This window comes from Fundulus heteroclitus, chromosome 8 (genome assembly GCF_011125445.2).
Source record: "Fundulus heteroclitus isolate FHET01 chromosome 8, MU-UCD_Fhet_4.1, whole genome shotgun sequence".
In the NCBI taxonomy this organism is placed as follows: domain Eukaryota; kingdom Metazoa; phylum Chordata; class Actinopteri; order Cyprinodontiformes; family Fundulidae; genus Fundulus; species Fundulus heteroclitus.
Genome location: NC_046368.1, coordinates 18,014,291 through 18,033,923, shown reverse-complemented (window position 1 = coordinate 18,033,923; position 19,633 = coordinate 18,014,291). Strand labels below are relative to the sequence as shown.

The window sequence follows — 19,633 nt, the reverse complement described above, 5'->3', positions numbered from 1 at the left end:
CCAAGGAACAGGTGGAGGAAAATCTGAGAGAGCTGGAGGTTTGCCCTGGTAGGGGGAGGAATGAAAGTTAGCTGCAGCAGGACAGAATACATGTGTGTGAATGAGAGGGACCCAAGTGGAGCTGTGAGGTTACATGGAACAGAGATAGAGAAGGTGGAGAAACGTGCACAAGCAGGTTGGAATGGGTGAAAAGTGTTGGGTGTGTTGTGTAGTAAAAGATAATCAGTGAGAGTGAAAGGAAAGGTGTAGGATGGTTTGGTGTAGGGGTCTTCAACCTTTTTTAGTCGGGGATCCCCTTGATTAATGGAGGCTGTGCAAGGACCCCTGTTCATGTCAGTGGGGGGTAGCACTAGCATGAATGAAAAGTGGAGTCAAAATTTCCAGAGGAAATTAGGTTATGACTGGCATGATGGAGCAGGGCGTTTTAAGGCAAACATGATGGGAAAGTTGCTGAAAGATCATAAAATTGACTTTTTTGCACCACAGCAAAATCAGGATTTAGACCAGTACATAATATTCCTCATTCCAGTGTCAGACGTTGCTCCTTCCTCTACATGTGGACAACAGGTAAGCAACTACAGTGCACATCTTTACCAGCTATTAAATTCATACAAAAAGTCTGATAAAGAGAGACATTCACGCTTCTGAATAAAAGAGAGAAATTAAAAAGAGCTGACCATAGCAAACGATGTACAGTATGTACAGTAAGTAAAAAGAGGACTAAATTTACATTTAATCTCCTTAATAACTTAAACACATGGATAAGAAGATTAATCTATTCTTTATCTATCACCAGTTATCTCATTTTCCATGTAACAAATAACAGAGAGGGTTTTTGAGCAGGGGGGCGTGACTAAATCTCTCAACTCCCTGCAGTACCACTGTGACTCCCCTAGGGGTCGCGACCCCCACGTTGAAGAACTTCAGAGGGACAGTTCATGTTATATCATTTTGAGTCAAAGCTAGAGAGGCTAGACTGAGATGGTTTAGACAGGTAAAGGGGAGGTAAATGGTGAGTACGTTGGTAGAAGAGATGCCGAGGCTGGACCTGCCAGGCAGGAGGCTTTGAGGAAGACCAAAGGAGAGATTTGTGGATGGAGTATAAGAGGACATGAAGGTAGTTAGTGTAAGAGAATAACATACAGAAGACAGGGTTAGATGGAGACAGACGACTCCCTGAGGCATGTTGTGAAGATTGTTGTTGCCAATGACGTTGCTTTGTCAGAGTAAATTAAGTGATTATTCAACCAGACGTTCTACTTTACTTTTTTTCTTAAAATTAAATGTCATCATTAAAAATCATTTGTCTCTTTAATATTTTTAATATTATATACTCACTACTAAAAGTTTCAGATCCTCAAACTAAATAACTGAAGTTACCTTAGAGTTCAGTTTTCAAATATCGATTTCAGTTCCACAAAAGCTATCCAAACCATCTTGGCCCCTTGTGAAAACGTAATCAGTCCTAAAAAAATTGGTTCCACCGCCGTCTGCAGCAATGACTGCTGGGGGTTGCCTTGGATGTCATTTTTGCCCTGTCTCTTTGTTTTTGCTGAATCATGAACTTTAACCGTAACTGAGTCTGGAGAATTAAACAAGAGTTTGTCCTGGCTTTGTTTTATTTTATTTTTTTTTATTCTTCTCTTGCATGTGAGAAGCATTTTTGGTGTCTGACCAATTCTGTGAAGGTTCACCACTGCACTGTTCCATATTTTCCCCATTTGTGGGTAATGATGGCTCCCACTGTGGTTTCCTGAAGTGTCAGAGCAGTAACAATATGTTCCCTTTCCCTTTCCACACTCATACATGCTCTACATAACTGAGAAATTTGCTCTTTTATCCAAGGTGGAAAGTAGAGGAACAAAGTTCTTTCTGGTCGGGATATGTCGTACTTCCCATGAAGTCAAGAGTAACTCTGTTGGGAAGTCCTCACAGGTTCTTCCCACTGCAGTACTTGTGTATAAGACCTGCCAGAAAAAAAAAAGGTTCTTTCCAGATCATGCGTCAAGAACACGCAGCAGAAACTCCCAAACCATGGCTGTAATGTTGTTCTTGCAGCTCTTGGTAACAGAGGAAATGTCCCTCCTCCTGCACCGTGTGTGAGCCGTCAGTCTGGAGGCCTAGATTATTCTCCAGGTGTAAGGGACTGTGTCTCTCATCTGTTCTTCTTTAGACCGGAGCATGATGAGTTCCTTTTTAAGACTCCAACGGTTTGCAGTGAGGTTCTGTTTAACTGATCTGACCCAGTCAAAGATATCAAACCAAAAACTGCAGTTCAGTCCTCAATTCAAAGTTCCTTTCCCCCCCATTGGGCCAGCAGGTTTGTTTCCCCCTAACAACAGATTTCATTTGATAAATGCATTTTGTATTCATCCTTTGTCTAATCTGAAACAATCAAATGCGACATTAAGCCAAAACCAGGAGAAATCTGCAGGGGAGGAACACTATTTCACAGCACTGCGCGACGTTTATTGCTTTAAAGTACAATATGCAAGACAAAATCACTTTAAAATACATTAGCATTGTAAATACTATGATTGAACTTTACATTTATGATAAAGAAATGACAAATTTAAATGAAAAGGAAACAATCTGCAGGCTACATCGACGCTACATAGAACTGAAATGCTACAGCGGTGTGCTTTTACTGAAACTTTAAAAACCAATGTGAACAAAAACGAAGTAGCCGCACTTCTACAGTGGAAATGTTTGCAGCTGTGAAAGACGGACGGCGCGTCACGCCACACGCCCACCCCATCAACAGGTTGGTCGTGTTGAGGAATCTCAATTGGAGTTTGGAGCCTCGGGGCCAAAACAGAGCTCAGACCTGGACCCCCTCCCCACCCCAGTCCTTTCTCTGTGCTGCCTCCAACTCACCCCACCCTACAGCTTTCTGCTTCACATCACTCCTTCAAACCACCGGCTGCTCCCCTGTCATAGGTGGAACCATGTTGCTATGGTGTTTTGGCCAATGGAGTGGCATTTCCAGGAACGCTGCCTGCTCTCAGTCTCCCTCTCCCTCAAGCAGACAAACACACACACACACACACTCCCACCAAGGCTGGAGCAGCCTGTTGAGCTCACCCCCACCCCCCTCCCAGGTTAAAACAATAGCAACCCCTCTTTTTTGCTTGTCTCTTGAACAGGATGTCAAAAACTTCAGAAAATGTGTATTTCAGCATCAAAAATGGCACACAGGCATTCTTGAACTGACTGCACTCACTAGAACAACGAAGCATCAAACTGGGCAAAGATGCCAAGCAGCAGCTTCATTTGGTTCTAAAAAAAGTGCAACAGATATTAAGAAGCAGCATGAAAACTGCAATTAGAATATATCCATCCATCCATTGTCTAGACGCAGGTGTCCTTATCTGGTACACACCTCTTACTGGGCGAGAGGCGGGGAGTACCCGGAGAGAAATCCCCCAGACACACGGAGAACATGCAAAGTTCAAGCAGAATGAGCCAAGGCGGCGGTTCCAACCTGAGACCTTCAGCAGCAGCAGACCAAACTGCTGCTCCGTGCCGCCTGATTAGAAGATATATATAAAAAAAAAAAAGGGAGAAAAAAATACACAGCACATCTGGTTTATAACACTTCTTGGAAAAAGAAGAACTATTATTAATAGTAAAATGTTTCACAATGCAAACAGGAGAGACCTTTAAAGAACATAAAGTCTGCTATAAAAACAGTTTATCATTATTAGAGGGGAAACTGCAGCCGTCAATTCTTTGCACAATCCTAAATCTGGAAGAAATATGCTATATAGTAGAGTTTCCTACTTTTCTGACTAATTGGATTTTTAATTATTAACAAAAATGATTTGATTCTTTTGTCCAGTTAAACTCATCAGGAAATAGAGACATTAATCCGTTCCAGGCGATTTCTTTCCTCCAAAGCAAAAGACGAGAGTAGTTCTGCCGTTTCTTTTCACAACTATCCTGGTACTGAGGATGTTGAGATGAAGTTTCTGACGTGTTATTTTTTCCCCATCTCTTTCCAAATAGACAAGTTTTGCCAAGTGTGCAGATTCTCGTTCTTATTTTCGTTTTCCAAATTCTCAACACATTCTTCAGTGGGAGGCACGTCCGTCCCAAATATAACCATCTTCTACTCTACCTTTCTGTGCAGTTTTAGTTTTGCACCATGTTGTTGACAGACGCGTGGCCCTCATCTCAGCGCGTATGCACACAGTGAGACATTGGTGAGGGAACTTTGTGGCGCAGCATCAGAAAAGCAGCATTAACATGGAGATATGGGATCTTCCAGCTGGATGGCGACCTGCAGCGCACCCCTAGCAGGTGGACGCGACGCAACGAGCATGTGCGTCACATGCCTGCTTATGTGTGACGCACAACAACGAGGCAAGATGAGACAAGACCTCATCTGAGATGATATCATTCCTGCTCCAGTTTCGCCATTTAGGCTCGGTTCCCTGACATACGGCAGAACATAAGTCATGGATGAATATCTAAATAGAACCAGTCAACCAGACATGAGTTTTATTCTACAAACATTAAAAGGTGTCAGCACTTTTTGATGTCGTGGATCAGTTGTTTAAATGTCCTACCCTGTAGTAAAGCTTTTTTTTGTTGTTGATTGCGTTTAAAACTTTTTTTCATATCCTGTTATACAGACATGAGATTCCTGCCCAGGTCTGGGTGGCGCACACAGCTTCAGCATCCTTCCTCCGGAGTAGTTGGTGTTGCAGCCTTTCCCGTTTCTGCGGCAAAACTCACATAGAGCCAGACAAAATTTCACGGCCTCATCAATTAAGAACGGGACCACCTCTCTCTGGCTGAGTTATCCGCCAGCAGCCTTTAAATCACACAAACATGTCCTTGAATCCGGCACTTCCATTACCATTTTGCAACAAGAGCGCCCTTTAATTAAAAGAGAAACGTTTAAATAACGCAATGCCGGGGTAATTGTGGTAAATGCGCTTGCAGCAATACCCAATGGAAGAAAAAAAAAAAGTATTTCAGAGAACCCAAAACCCTGCCGGTAATCAAGATCTGCTCATTTGTGTTACCCTGGATTTCTCTCCTGCTCTGTTGTGTCGTTTAACTATGGTTAGACCTCTTTGAGGGACATCTTATTTGCTTGGATGCACATAATTAATCCTGCAAGGCTGTGGAGCTTCGCGTTGGTTTTATAGGACCATCTAAAGCAGAGGTTCCCAGCGTGGGGGGTCAGGACCCCCCCCCCCCAAGAGGTCTCTGATGATTTGTTGTTGACGTGGGTAAAAAGATTTAGTATTTCCTTATTTGTGAAACTGATCTCAAAGTAAAACTTTGCAACATGCCCAACATTCCTCATTTTAACGCAGGAAAAAAAAAAAAGGTGCAGGAAAATACTGCTTTATTCCAGTACTTGTATGGCTTTATTCTCATAATTTACCACAAAAAGGGGGGCCGCTAGGCTCTGGCTGTTATTTTGGGGGTAGCAGGATGAAGAGTTTGGGAACCCCTGATCTAGAGGAATATCTGATCCTACGCTGCCCCCTGGTGGATCACCTCTATCATAACATCTGAAGTTGAAAACCTTTTTTTAAATCAAGCAAATCTAAATTTACCAAACATACGAACAACACTTTTGCTCTCAAATCTTAAAACTTGACATCGTCGTCATCATCAACTGCCAAACTTTATTTTTCTTAAACCAAAACAAAGTACAGCATTAAAACATTTCAAGCACGGTATTAACATCCACCCAGTTGTCTTAAAAGTGTGGAGAATAAACGAGAAAAACAAAACAAAAAAAAGGATGCAATCAAGCACTTGTGGTTTAACAACATGCTCAGATTCGAAGGTTAGTCAGACTCGTTTGATCGTGAAAAGGAAGTCACCTTCTGAACGACTTACCACCGTCATGTTAAAGCCTAAAAAAGGTGAAAAGAAATTCACTGTTCTTTAAATCTGTGACGCTGAAGAAATATGCATTCAATCATGTTGTTTACATCGAGTGTTGCGGATGGCCCGTCGGTGCGCAGCTCGTGGTGCGCTTGGTCACCGGGTCCTCGGGCAGGACGCAGGTGAGATCAGCCCAGGAAAGGGAGCGGGTTGGAGGAGAGGAGAGGGATACTTGGGGTGGGTAGGGGGTCAGGGGAGGGTTCTGAAAGGGTTCAGGTTAGAGGTGACGTATGGGGACGGGGAGGGCTGATTTCGAGGCTTTGTGCTCATTTCTTGGCCTTTGGCTCCAGGGGTTGCCCAATTTCTCTCCCACGCAGCTTCCGGCCTAGTAGAAAAAAAAATAAAGCCATCACTCAAAGCGACAGAAGACCTGATACTGAACTAAAGGTTCTCCACCTCCCCATCATCCTTGAACCTTCCTGTCAGCAGTTGGGCTGAACGATTTTGGAAAATAATCTAATTGCATTTTTTTATCTTAATTTTGCGATTTAATGCAATTATTTATTTTCAGTTTAATTTATCATGTCTTTTTAAAACATATTAGGGCTGTACGACTTTGGCAAAAATCTATACTGTGATATATTTCAACCATAATTGAGCTAACAATTATGGTTGTTGGCATAACAGGGTGCTTGCTCTTTTTTCCAAATTAAAATTCCAGACTTTTTCAAAACTGATATTTTTTTTTCCCAAGACCTTAACTTTATGTACTTGTATACTTGTGTGCCTACTGCCTACTTCATTGGTTGAGATTGAACAAACTGTTTATTAGAAATGTTAATTTTTATAGGCTAGTATTCAATGAACAAATGCATTATTCACAGTAAATTATGCTTTTACTGATGAAAACGTTTCAAAACATGAAAATCACAAGTACATGAATTTCACATCAAACAAGTGTTTGATTCCATTAGGCTAATACAGTACGTGACCAGTTAGTAAAATTATAGTTTTATAGCCTACCTTCCTATTTCTCATTTCACAATGCCTTTGAGCATACTGTAAAATTCTACCACACATTTTTTTCCCATACTTTATTAAGACTTTCACACAAAATTCAAGACTTTTCAAGGTCTGGAAAACAGTGTTTCAAAATTCCATACTTATTAAGACTTTCAAGACTTGCGCAAGCACCCTGTTTAATTTTGACTTTTCTCCGCATTAACCACAGGCAACAAAAATGGCCTGTAGGTAAAGATGTTTGTAAACAAGGACTATTTAAAAACAAGAAATTTCACAGTTTTTATTAATCTATATATTATAATTCAAGAGAATAGCTTGTTGAATTGGACATCAATCCTTGTGAAACCAACAAATAAGTCTATGTATTAATCGGTTTCATCGTACCTAATGCTATGGTGAGATTCCTGAAAGTTTATGGTAAAACAGTATTGATTATATAAAGTCTAAAACAAATAATAAAATTGGATTATCTCACTGCTGCAACTCTCTTCCCTTCCATGTGGAGCCAAACCCACTTTAAACATATTAACAACAGCAAAAGGACGTGTCTGATCCATTAATTGTTACATTGCCAAACATTGCAGACCTCTGCGGTTTGAAAATTGCGTTCTTTAAAATTGCGATTATATTGAAATTGCGATTAATTGTTCAGCCCTAATCAGCAGTACTTTCATTTCCTGAGTCCAACAAGTTCCTCGTCACCAGAAGGAACGGAGCGAACGACCCGTTTCTGGGTTTCTAATCGTTTTTCCTGCTGCAGAGCTGACGCATCTAATCGCTCCGACTGTTTCAACATGAAGAAAAGAAGCAGGAACTTTATCTAATCCCTCTCTCCAAAGTGAATCCCCACAATTAATCTTCCTGAGCGACAGGATTTTATAGAAGTCTCCAAAACGCTGTACTGGTAGTTTTACTGAATCCATTTTTTTCCCTCTGAATCTGCAGGTATCTTGTCTGAATGTTGTGAACTACGTGCAACATTCCCACGTGTTTATCTTTATCAGCGCCCCGCTTACCAATGACTCTCTCTATTTTTCCCATGACCTGGTTGTTGGGTATCGCCTTCCCGCTTTCATAGTCGGCAATCACTTGAGGCTTCTCGTTTATTTTCTGAGGACAAAAACAGAAGTTAAAGAAAACCCAGAGGAACGTGTGCAGCATAATAATGTATCTGCCAGCGTTTCCATCTGACGGCTGCATTGCTGTCGGTCTGCAGGCGTAGACTCACTGTGGCGAGGTCTTTCTGGGTCATGCCCTTCTCCTGTCTGCCTTGCTGAATGACCTTGCCCACTTCCAGAGGAACCCTCTCGTGGTGCAGCTCCTCCGTCTCCCGGTCCAGTTTGGCCGTGTTTTTGGTCACGAGGTGCTGTTTATTCTGCCCGGCAGACCCTGAGCGACAAAGCAGGCGACCGAGGCACTTAGCAGACGTGCAGACGCAGCTTTTAGGGCTTATTTAGGGACGGTTATGTTTGGATTAAAAACTCTAATCAGGGCAGCAACATGATGTAAAGTTGTGGGGGGAAAAAAAGCTCTTTGTAGCGAAAGCAGATATTTACATTTCTTGCTCGTCTCGACGTCCTCCCCGCGTCTCTGAGCAGCCGTGATCGCCTGGAAATAGGAGGAAAAAAAAAAAGAAAGAAGATGAAAGCGGGGACAAGTGTCCAAACAAACAGCTGGTTTATTGATGGAAAAAGTAGGTTATGGCCGTGTTTACGGTAGGGCCCGTCCGCTTTGGTGGGTCCCTTCCAAGCACCGGGCTTAATAAGTAACAAGTCTGCTTATCTTGGTGTATTGACTCAACAAAATGGCATCATGGTCAGTAATATTCCCCAAACAGAGTCACACGTTTACCTGCAGTTAGAAAGTTGTGCCCAGCTTAGCCTAAACAACAACCATGTTCCACACCACAGAGCCTAGAGGACTTATTTTGGCTATCTGAGCTCAGCTCTGCTCTCTACACGCAGGGATCACAGAGGTTTCTTTTAGCTACTGCCCCATATTCACAAAGATTCTCAGAGAGCTCCTATCTAAGCCTAAAAAATATTTTTTTAGGCTTAGATAGGAGCCGAGGGTGACTCTGAGTAAGAAGTTTTAACTTGCCGTGGTTGACCCCGCTGCTATGTGTGATGCTGTCTTTCAAGAGCTGTGATTGGTTGATGGAACAAGGGAGGAGAATAGAGGCGTGTTGAAGGGTGAATTGGTCCCTGGATCACGGCGCAAATACACAGCAATCAAAAGCCAGAGAGGAGAAGGCATCACACAGGCAAACTTCATATGACCATTTACTAACATTATTATGCAATTCACACTTTTTATTCAAGATGAAGTCATATTTTTCCTATTATTTATTTATCCTCAATAAAATGACGTTACTAGGGCCGCGCATTTAACCCGTCGGGTCGCTGAAACTAATTAATCTCCCACTATGGGGATGATAAAGTTTATCTTATCTACGTATTAATAACTGTATGATTGCTATAGAAGTTTATGTGCTCATTTCCTCCACAGTGCAGGTGGTGGATCAGCCAATCAGCTCTCTCTGTTTCCACCGTCGTCCCTGCTTCAGAGTTTTAGGATTCTTTGTGAATACGGGCACGGGTTTGTGAAGTGGACAACTAATAGTTTAACCCGTCAACAGATTCGCCCGCCTGAGCCGTGAATATCTGCAGGTTTAGTTTTACAACTCTGACCTAAACCTCCTCACAGCTGCGTCCGCAGTGCAGCATTCCTTACACTGCGTTTGCATTACAAAGACACGAATCAGGAGTCTAGAACGCAGAAAAGCTGGGTTTTATTCGGGAGTAATGTAGACAAGAAGGGCCGGTGCAAGAGTTTTCAATCCATCTATTGTTTGTTTTTTTTCATTTGTCTTGGCCTATCACAAGGAGCTTCTGGTGACACCCCTGCAGTTATTCTGCTTCTTGTAAATAGTTTGTCGTTTTTCCATGCAGAACTATACACAAAAATGAAAAAATGTCCCCCCCAAATGATCCTACTGCTATTTTTTTTTTATAACTGTACTGCTCGTTTGTGTTATCCTGTAATCTTCCCCTCACAGTACATTCTCTGTTTCTACATTTATTATGAACCTTTGTGTCCATCTGCATGCTTCCGTATCTCTTTTCCTCTGCTGTTGGTACACTTGAATTTCTTCACTCAATGACAATAAAAAATAGCTCTTTTTCTTTTGTATTCTAAAAATAAACTGACCTTTTACTTCAATGACTAAACTTGAAAAGATCAGTAACCATTTTGAGCCTCTAATTGCAATCATTTCCAGTCAACCCTGAAAAATAAACCTGAATTTCACAGTAGACTTACATCCTAATGTAACCAGGTTAGTCTCGTATGTTTAAAAACTATAACACGTACTTAAAAAGCCAATAACGAGCCCCTCTTCACAACCACAACGCTTTATGACATCATGTAAACACGCAAAATATTTAACGTGCGTAACTTTTAACACGTACGAGACGGGGATCGCTTATATTTTCACTTTCTAACTTCAACCTAAAAGGGGACCCCTGCCACGTTTAAAGCTGTTTTTTTTTTTTGCCCAGCCTGTGACTGTTTCAGGGCAGCAGCGTGCTCGTCTCACACGCCCCTGAGGACCCGCATGATGAGCCCGTTTTCAACTGTTGTCGTTAGACTAAAAACCACGCGAGGCGGAGGCACTGCCTGCTCAAAAATCCGACCCGTAAACTAGCAACCAAACCACTTCCAACGGGAAACGACGCAGACGCCTCGAGCAGGTCGTTTTAATGTCCCGCCGGAGAACGTCTCAACCTGAAATAAATAAATAAAAATAAAACACGAACGAAACAAAACGCGTCCATACTGACCTGCTTGGACTTGGCCTGGGCAGCAGTGGGGCCCTTCTTCCTCAACACGGTTACCGTATCCCAGTCGCTTTCGGCCATGTTTTCAGGGACCCGTAACGTTTTTCAATCGATAAAACAAAGTTGAAATGCTCTCGGTACGCGAGGAGGTAACCCCTTTTTAAATAAGATAATGTACTAGCTGTACTTCGCAGAGTCAGCTCCTTCTAGAAATATCACCCACGCGTTCTGCTGAAGCTTTATTTATAACTGAGGGGGTTAACAGTGACAGAACGGTTGATCGCGAGCAGCGCCCTCTGCTGCTCTAGCGCCGTAATGCGCCAGTATGGCAAGTCATTGTAAGATATTATCAAACACCACCCATTTATACGTATCTAACATTTCTTGGTTAAAATGACTTTAGTAACGGGCAGAAATTACATAAAGGGTATCAGTAAGACTGTAGATATCTTCTATTTATATTCTTGAATACCCGCAATATTCCTTCCAGTTGGTTTGTTGCTGCGGTGTATATATAAAATCTTTTTTTTTATTATTATTCACACAACTGTCAATCTACCAAATGTCAATAATTTGGACACACCTCATTCAATGGTGTGTCTTTATTTTTTATTTACGGTAGCCTACTACCTCTGGGAACTCCAGAACTATTGGAAAACCATTCCAGGCGACTACCTCATGAAGCTCATCGGGAGAGTGCCAAGAATGTGCAAATTAAATCAAAGGGGGGACTATTTTGAAGAATCTAAAATACAAAAGATGTTACCCTCCTCTTTCTCTTTCCAGAGTCCCATATAATAGAATCCAAATAATAATGCTTGCCAAAGCCTGTGTTAGTTTCATATTTGAAATGGCACATTGCATCAGAAAGAGGAGAAAACAGCTTATGTTGTTACAAAATAAGTTATAAGCATGTGTATATCGCTCAGCTGTTTTGCAAATGAACAAGGCTTAACAAAATTTGAAAACAACATTTTTATTTTGTATGAGGTAACAGTGAGTATACAACACTTTCATTAATCTAATACGCTTATAGTGGGACATCGCTGAGGTACTGCTGGATATACGCAACTCCAAAATGCTCAAAATCATATATTATTATGAAAAAAAATGACATTGAAATAATCTTTTGAATTAATGAGTGCATCTTTAGAGGAAAAGGAAAACGTTTCATAATAATCAGCTTATACTTTTTTATGCATTCAGTTATTACAATTTCATTGTCACATAATATATTAATCTATTATTTATACATGTAGATATTTATTTCATATAGTTTATTTATCTATTTAATTTTGAGCATTTTGGAGGTCCATATAAAGAAAGTGTTTATGGAAGTGCTTGTAGTAGCTACATACAGGTGCTCCTTTAAAAATTCAGGTGTGCTGCCACTAATGAAGGAATTGCATCTTTAAGTGAAAAACTTAGAGTACCTAAAAAAAAAAAAGATAGCTGAATCTCGATACTGTTTTTGGATTACATCGTTTCTTTTGTAGGTATGAGATCCAGGGTTCCCTTTCACCAGTTACACGACATTTCAGACGCAGCATCACTGTTGCGCCGCATCCGCACTGGGGACCAGCCGAACTCAGACGCAGCATCGTCCGCCTGCTGGAGACGTCCCAAACGGAAGCTTTGTCTGGAACCACGTCTGGATGTCCACGTTCGAGGCTTTGGATTCATCTGGAAACATTCAGAGGAATTACAACGAACAAGCATTACGTTGGTCCTACCTACATGCTAGTCGAAGGAATTCACGGTATTCGAGCTGCCGAAAAGAAGCTGCAAAAAAAAAAAAAAAAAAAAAAAAAAAAAACGTCTTTTTCCCACCTGAACAAACACATCTGTGTTCACATGAAGCGTCTCAACTCGATCGGACAGATGTTTTAGCCATTCCAAATGGTCACTGATGGACTGGCTCAGATCACTGTTGCTCTGTTTCAGGAGAGAGGGGGGGGGGGGGGGGGGGGGGACAAAAATCATCAAGGGGAGCATACGTAAAAATGTAGCTTGACTTTCTGATTATAGATGAGGACTCGATAACAAAAGAAAAAAAAAAAGCACCCCAGACAAGTTGTCCTTCACTTCGAATGCAGCCAGACGAATGTGCTCAAGTTTGTCAATTTGTTCTTTCAGCCGATCATCAAGCTCCTGCATCATCATCAGGCCCTCGTCTGCTCTGACAGCACTCTTACTGGCCATCCTGGGTCTGGGAAAAAAATATTGGTTATTTACAAAGATCATGTAAATGAATAAAACTATATTATTATACCCAAAACCTGACAATATAATATTTCTATACAGTACAGATTATACCTAAACACCTGGCCCTTTTGGCTCGGAAATACCTCGGTAATCTTCTGATTACATAATTAACTTGAAACAGTGACTAGTTAAGGAATCAACAGAGCAGCTCCAGGGCATAGCCTAAGTCTATGGTTGTCAAACTTTGGTTACTTTATGTAACCCTGAATGTGCTTATGCCATGTTCCATCTGGATGTGGACATTATATTAAACACAGTTTGACCTTGCTCCAGGCTTTTCTAGGTTTTACGGGTAGTTTTGCCAGGTGTTTTAGTCCTTAATAACTTCAGTTATGCATTCATAAAACAGGAGCTCTATATCTTAAGGAATTTATTACCAACAGATAAGCAAATCATGGCTTGTCTATAGTGAAAAGGACTGTTTTATTGTTGTTTTTGCTGTCGTCTTTTTTGGAAACACAGGAAAGAACAATCAGCTGAGTGAGAATGGGCTTGATGAAGGAAGACTCCTTCCTCACTGAAGTCAGGAAATCAGTGGATATGGATCACCTCAGTGCAAGATTTGCTGAGGCTAAGGTTCACAAAATAACATTTTAGGGACAAAAGAAAGAAAATACAGCTACTAGAAAAGATGATAAAAACGAAAATATTGAGAGGAAAACAACACGAAAAAGGGACAGGAGAGGCCTACGAGTAAAAGGGACAGCAGAATCAGAAAACATACCTCAAATACTTAGAAAAAGACAGGAAGACAATAAAATGAGAATAAAAAGGGAGGGGATGACAAGGAGCAAAAAGAAAAACGACATGAAAATGGACAGGAAGAGACAGACAAAAGGTAAAACAAATAATTCATGTGTATGTTCTGTTAAAATGTCTATGTGTGTAATTGACCTGTTGTTTTGTGTGTTGTCTTCTTATTATAAAAGGGCCCCATGCCCGTCTTTGCCTAGGGCCCCGAATTTCATAAATCCGCCCCTGCTGATTGGTATATAACTATTAGAACGAGACTTATCTTTATTATATAGATTGGGGCAGGAACGTGCAGGGGTCGTTTATTTAGAACATCCCAGTTGTTAAAGCTAAAATCTGCCTCATTTAAACATATCGCGTTATTTGCGCGAGCAGGAAAACATCAAAGACACCGTTGGCGGCGGCGTGGCGACGCTCGCGAGGAAACTTAAAGAAAAGAAAAAAGCTAAACATAACCAACGTTACCTTGTTTGTTCGTGTTAAACACAGAAAAATCACCCGGGGCTGCAGAAGCAGAAGATTTCCGCATTCCCAAATGGGGGAAAAAAAGTTCTTCCTTCCGCCCCCACAACCCTCCTCAACTTTAAAGAACCCCCCCCCCCCCCCTTTTTGTTTTTCTGAAAAAAAAAAAAAAAAATATGAAAAGGATTTACTTTGTCCAAAGTATACAATAACAACATATCTTTGGAGATGTCATCAATGGTCTAATTACTTTTTTCCTCCTGCGAAAGAACAAACTTGTTTCCCCTCCTTGCAATTGTCTGTCCAAACGCGTGGTGGCAGTGTTGCACCTATGTCATGATTTTCAACTGGTTAAAAAAAAATAAAACTAAAAAAAAAAGTATGAGGCACTGTCTGAACAAAGTTTCGTGTGGATGTTTTTGCCAGAAAAGTTTAGTTTTTACAGTATTTTTTTATTTTCCAAATGTCTTAAATGACCAATATGCTTGAATGTGTTGTGATCTCAATACACACAACTCACCCAAGACTGATTTCTAGTTTGCTCCAAGGAAGTAGCACTGTCTCTTTCTTTTCATGTGCAATTTTACCTATTTCAAAATGCTTTGAAATAGGTCACTGTTTCAAGTTAATTACGTTAACAATTCTCAATATTTTGTATCATCTTGTTTTGTACACAGTTTTCCTTTCTACTTTTTTTTAGGGTTAGTTTTGGTCCAATTCTCCTAAAAACGTTTTTTGTTTTTGGTTAATGTCAATTTAGAATTTGACTGGAAAAGGCTTGCTACACCCAAGGTGGAATACAATACAATTAACCAAACAAAATAAACCAAACAAAACAAGGGAAAACTTCCTGAACACCACTGTAAAAATCTTTACTTAATCTTTACTTTTGTTCATTGAGAGTGTGATCCAGATTAGCCAGAAAACAGTGAGCCAAATCTAGCAGACCAATAGTTGCACTGTTATGGAGAAGCACATTTTTCATAAACACATTTACAGTACCCTTAAAGAGTCTTATTGCCCTCAGTTTTTTTTTTTCCATTCCACAACCACTTATTTGCATGTGAATGGATTATGTAATAGACCAGCAGCAAACTTGTGAAGCAGCACATAAACTTTGCCTTAAGCCTTAATGGACACAGAAAACAAAGAGGGAGATGCTCTGGTTAGATGAGAACAAAAGGCATTCATTCATTTTTTTTTGTCCTACATGCAAAACACTGTGCTGAGGAAGAGTAACCACGCAAATATTCTAAAGTACATAACCACTGTGAAACACGGTTTGGCAGCACAATTGTGTGGGGATGTCAGACTTTCGCAGGAGCAACGACGGCAGGTCAGACTCGGTGGGAAGATGGATGGAGTTAAATGCACAACAATTATCGGGGAAAACGTATTTGAGACTGCAACAGGACTCAGCCAGAGCAGCCCTCATCCAGCCATGGCTGCAATGAAATGGTTTCAGGTCAAAGTATATCAATGTTTTTGAATGGGCCTGTCAAAGTCCAGAACATTTGGTAAAACCTGAAAATTACTCCTCACAGATGCTCGGTTTGACTTCCTTTCATCAAACTGGGATGAAACGTCTACACGTGAAAGGCAGGCAGACGGACACCACAAACCACCTTCAGCTGTATTTGCAGCTAAAGGCACTCCTCCATATTTCTAAAACCACTCTTCACAATAATGTGCTACTTTGTGTTGACCTGTTGTATTAAAATCCCTTTAAAAATATTCAAAGTTTGCAGCATGACAGGGTAGGAATTAATTTAAGAAGCATGAAACCTTGGCACGGTTTGTGCTGTAGATATTAAGAAAGAACACAGCAAAAGGAACATTTTTTTATGTCAAACTGATCCTAAAAAAAAGAGCCAGTTTATGTCTGACAGCGGCGCGCAAAAACCAAAAGCAATGACAGGAAGGCGATAAACACAGACAGGAGTGATTGACTTAAAAAGTTAAAGTATTCAACCAAATAAAATCAACATAACTCAATAGAAGTTTATCCTCTTAGCGAAAATGTAGGAAAGACTTTCTAGCCAGAAGTGCTGAGGCGGGGTGCCACTGACTGGGAGCACCTCAGGCCGAACGCCACCCTCCAAATAATGACACCCTTCTCACTGCCGCCGTGAACTGCTTTAGCTTTTTCCAATCATCTCAGTTCAACATGCTCTTCATATTGATTAAATAACTTGAAATAGATGAGAAAATGCTTGAGGCTTCATTCATTCGAGCAGAAACTGGCAGCACAGAAATTCAAGGGTAGTGTTGAGCTTTCCGTAAGAAATATAATGCAAGTCAAACAAAACAGAAAATGAGAAATTCTGCAGTTTTGCCAATTATTCCCTACAGGATCACGACCTTCCTTAGCTAATGATACAAGAACGAAGCCTGTCATGCCTCAAGACTGGAGAACCAGAGATCAGGACTTTGTTGGCTGATGCTGATATGCAGTTTCATTTGAAGGCTAACCGGCAGGCTGTTTGATAGGGAAAACAGGAATTATAAGAACTTCTGGTAAATAGTACCTATGTGCACACAAGCCTTTGTTGAAAAAAACAAAAGCAAAAAAAAACAAAACAAAATCAAAAATCAACACTTGTTGGATTTTAAAATGACTTTAGTATTTTCTGAGGCAGTATCATGAGCCCAACATATACATGGAACTTGTGAGGGAAATATTTAAAGCAAGTGACAATGGTTTTCCAAGCTGGCAGTACTTGTGTTGCGGGCCGATGCTGGTGTTTAGACTCAAGGTCAGTTTTTCCCACCCGTTATAGACGAAAAAACTTCGTAAGAGTTAAACAAAACAAAATAAAACAAAAAAAAAAAAAATCAAATCAAACAACTATAGGTCAATAATTTACATCATGGGTGTGGGACATTTTGCACACTTGATTTTCATACTTCAGCAAGTAAATTTAATCAGCAATACATTTAAGAAACCACAACTGCTTCGGTTTTCCCCCTCTCAATAAGCTGCTTTATCTTAAATCAAAAGGAAAGCACAGACCAAATACCTGAAAGGAGAATCTAAAAATGTTGAACCGGATGCACTGGTCCTCTGACAAAAAAATAAAAAAAATAAAATAACGCATCACAGAGAAAGTACAGAAAAAGTCAGGGCAGCATCTTTGTGGTGTTAGATAATGAAAAGTCATGAACCTTTGCAGAAATATATACGAAAACCCTCCAAGGCCAACAGAAAGCAGTCCTTGCTAAGAGCCCAGTGACTCGCTGAACATTACATCCTTTATGGCGCCACAATATTTAAAACCGAATGCCAGTTTTCAGCCTCCAACCCCGATATTGACGAGCCACGACTGTACAGCTAAGTACGCATTTACATATAAACCAGTGAAACACTGTTAAAAAAATAAAATAAAATAAAACATCCTGTAGTGTCATGGAGCACGACGGTAACGTCTAACCAGTAACGACCAAGTTAAGCGCAGATTATGACCTAAAAGAAAAACGGATTTCTTCGCAAATCCACTGGAACGGCTGAGCGTACACATCAAAACAGAACGCAGACTTTTACTTTTTACCCAGCAAGTTCTTGATGCCTCTTGTAACAGTTTAAACAGAAAAAAAAAAAAAAAAACACAAGGAAGCTGTCTATAATTGGGGCCCCGGCAGCTTGTGATCTGTTAGGTTGTGTTTATTGCTAGTTCCACTTCAGAGACCAGCTGCTGATCAACTGGACCGTTTCTTCTGCCCCCCCCCCCCACTCCTAGTGCTGTTGGGTAGGATCTGAATTATACTTTAATATAAATCTCCTTCAGGAGCCCAAGACAAGTTCAGGTGATCCCCGGCGCAGAGGACAGGAACAATGTCACATCTTCATACAGACAGGGGGAATTCATTACAACCAGAGCAAATCAACAGTTTTCATTTCATTGAGCTATCTGAGGGTTTCGTATGACTGACCCCCCCCCCCCCCTCCTCTTCTTAAGTCCAAAACTCTTGCCAGCTTAGCTGATCATGATCCGTACAGCGTGTAGATGAAAGTCTTTGTGAGACAGCTGCTAGATGGGAGTCCCGCAAGGTCGTTCAGCTCGTCACAAGCACACGCCACGTCGACGCCAGTGCCGTTTCCCGCGGAAGAAATGCGATTTTCGCCAAATGTCCGTCCTTTTCCTTTAATTTCACACAGCAGAGCGAGCAACAGAATATGACAAAAAAAAAAAAAAGAACAGCTTTCAGAAAAGGAAATCTTTTCTACTCATCTAAGCAGTTCTGACAGCTTGTGTTTGGGGTGGGGGTGGGGTGGGGGGGGGGTGGGGTTCCTGTACCTTCACAGATGCAACGCTGGAGTGATGCACAATGCCGACATGCAAGGAAATGAGCTTTTTTCTCAGAATCAATTAATAAAACAATCTTTCACAGGTGGCTTGAACGGGTGGTCATGAAGGTAACCTTTATTTACTAGCAAAATCTGAAAGGAAACGACAAAAAAAAAAAGAAAAAAAGAAAAGGAAGTGCCCCACTGCATTTCAAAGTTGTAAAATAGGAAATAACAGACTTTGCTTCTTACAGTAGGTCGTGTTGTCAAGTGTCCTGTCTGCTCTGGAGGGCTTACAGTTCATTTTTACAGGAAGCAAACACAGTTTGGCAAAACAGCTTGAAAAGTGAACCGTCCCGGTTGGCCGTCTTTCTTTTTTCCACACTTGCCAGGAAAAAAAAAAAAGAAAAAAGAAAAAAAAAAAGCACAAAACAAGTATATTTTTTTCCTCCAAACCAATCTCTCCTTAAAAAGGGTCTAATAATAAGTTAAAGATGACCTTGGAGAGATCAGCTTAAAAGATGGTATGTGTGTATGCATAATATATTTTTTATATATATCTCTATAATTGGTGTGAAGTAAGTGTCCAGTTCTGGAAGTCCATCACTAATTCGTTGTAACTGCATGTGTGGGTGCCCCCCCCCCCCTCCCCACGTCGCTTCGGAGCCATGGGATAATGTGGGTGTTTCAGAGGCTGGGACGTCTGGTCCAGGATCCGTGGGGCTGGCAGGCCTGGAGGTGATGAGGATCTTCAAGGTCCATTGTTATGCCTTGCCCTCTTCTACTTTGACAGCCTGGGGTTTGATGGCTCCGGTGCGTGCTGGTTTGGCTTGACCCGTGGAGGGCAAGGGCTCCTGGAGTTTGCTGGTCATGCCCCCCGGTGAAGATTTGCGCACTTCTCGCAACGCTTTGCTCTACACAAGAAAAAGAAGAAAATCCAAGAAGGGCATATAGTACTGCCTGACGAGTCAAACGCTTACACTCAATGACAACTTCCAGTATTTATCCCATTTGGTAAAGCGGCTTATTTAGCTCGACTATTTCCTCCACCTGCAGCTTTTGGACCTGCTCTGAAAACTAGCTGACAACTTGAGATGAGAGAAAAAAAAATGTTTTCCCCCTTTTTGCTGGACCCGATCTGATTAGTCTGACA

At 41.1% G+C, this 19,633-nt stretch overlaps 2 protein-coding genes and 1 long non-coding RNA gene across 7 annotated transcripts in view; all 3 read right to left on the bottom strand.

The window, feature by feature from the left end:
- Positions 1 to 5,627: 5,627 nt before the first annotated feature.
- On the bottom strand, positions 5,628 to 10,977 carry edf1 (endothelial differentiation-related factor 1). The gene is made up of 5 exons (XM_012868961.3): positions 10,719 to 10,977; positions 8,433 to 8,484; positions 8,105 to 8,265; positions 7,893 to 7,986; positions 5,628 to 6,238 (listed from the first exon to the last, which is right to left on the bottom strand). The coding sequence occupies exons 1-5, from the start codon at positions 10,794 to 10,796 to the stop codon at positions 6,180 to 6,182; spliced, it is 444 nt and encodes a 147-aa protein (XP_012724415.1). The 5' UTR covers positions 10,797 to 10,977; the 3' UTR covers positions 5,628 to 6,179.
- A 694-nt stretch (positions 10,978 to 11,671) lies between these two features.
- On the bottom strand, positions 11,672 to 14,308 carry LOC118563935. The gene is made up of 4 exons (XR_004931541.1): positions 14,199 to 14,308; positions 12,780 to 12,924; positions 12,546 to 12,650; positions 11,672 to 12,398 (listed from the first exon to the last, which is right to left on the bottom strand). It is a non-coding gene; the product is annotated as an uncharacterized LOC118563935 (long non-coding RNA).
- A 2,489-nt stretch (positions 14,309 to 16,797) lies between these two features.
- prrc2b (proline-rich coiled-coil 2B) overlaps positions 16,798 to 19,633 on the bottom strand; it is a 31,285-nt gene continuing 28,449 nt past the window's right edge. For 4 of the 5 annotated variants that reach the window (XM_036140224.1, XM_036140227.1, XM_036140226.1 and 1 more), the window contains exon 31: positions 16,798 to 19,394. In XM_036140224.1, the coding sequence (XP_035996117.1) occupies positions 19,245 to 19,394 (150 nt within the window). In that variant the 3' untranslated portion in view covers positions 16,798 to 19,244. The remainder of the gene's footprint in view (positions 19,395 to 19,633) is intronic. The other variant, XM_036140228.1, reaches the window with a different exon arrangement.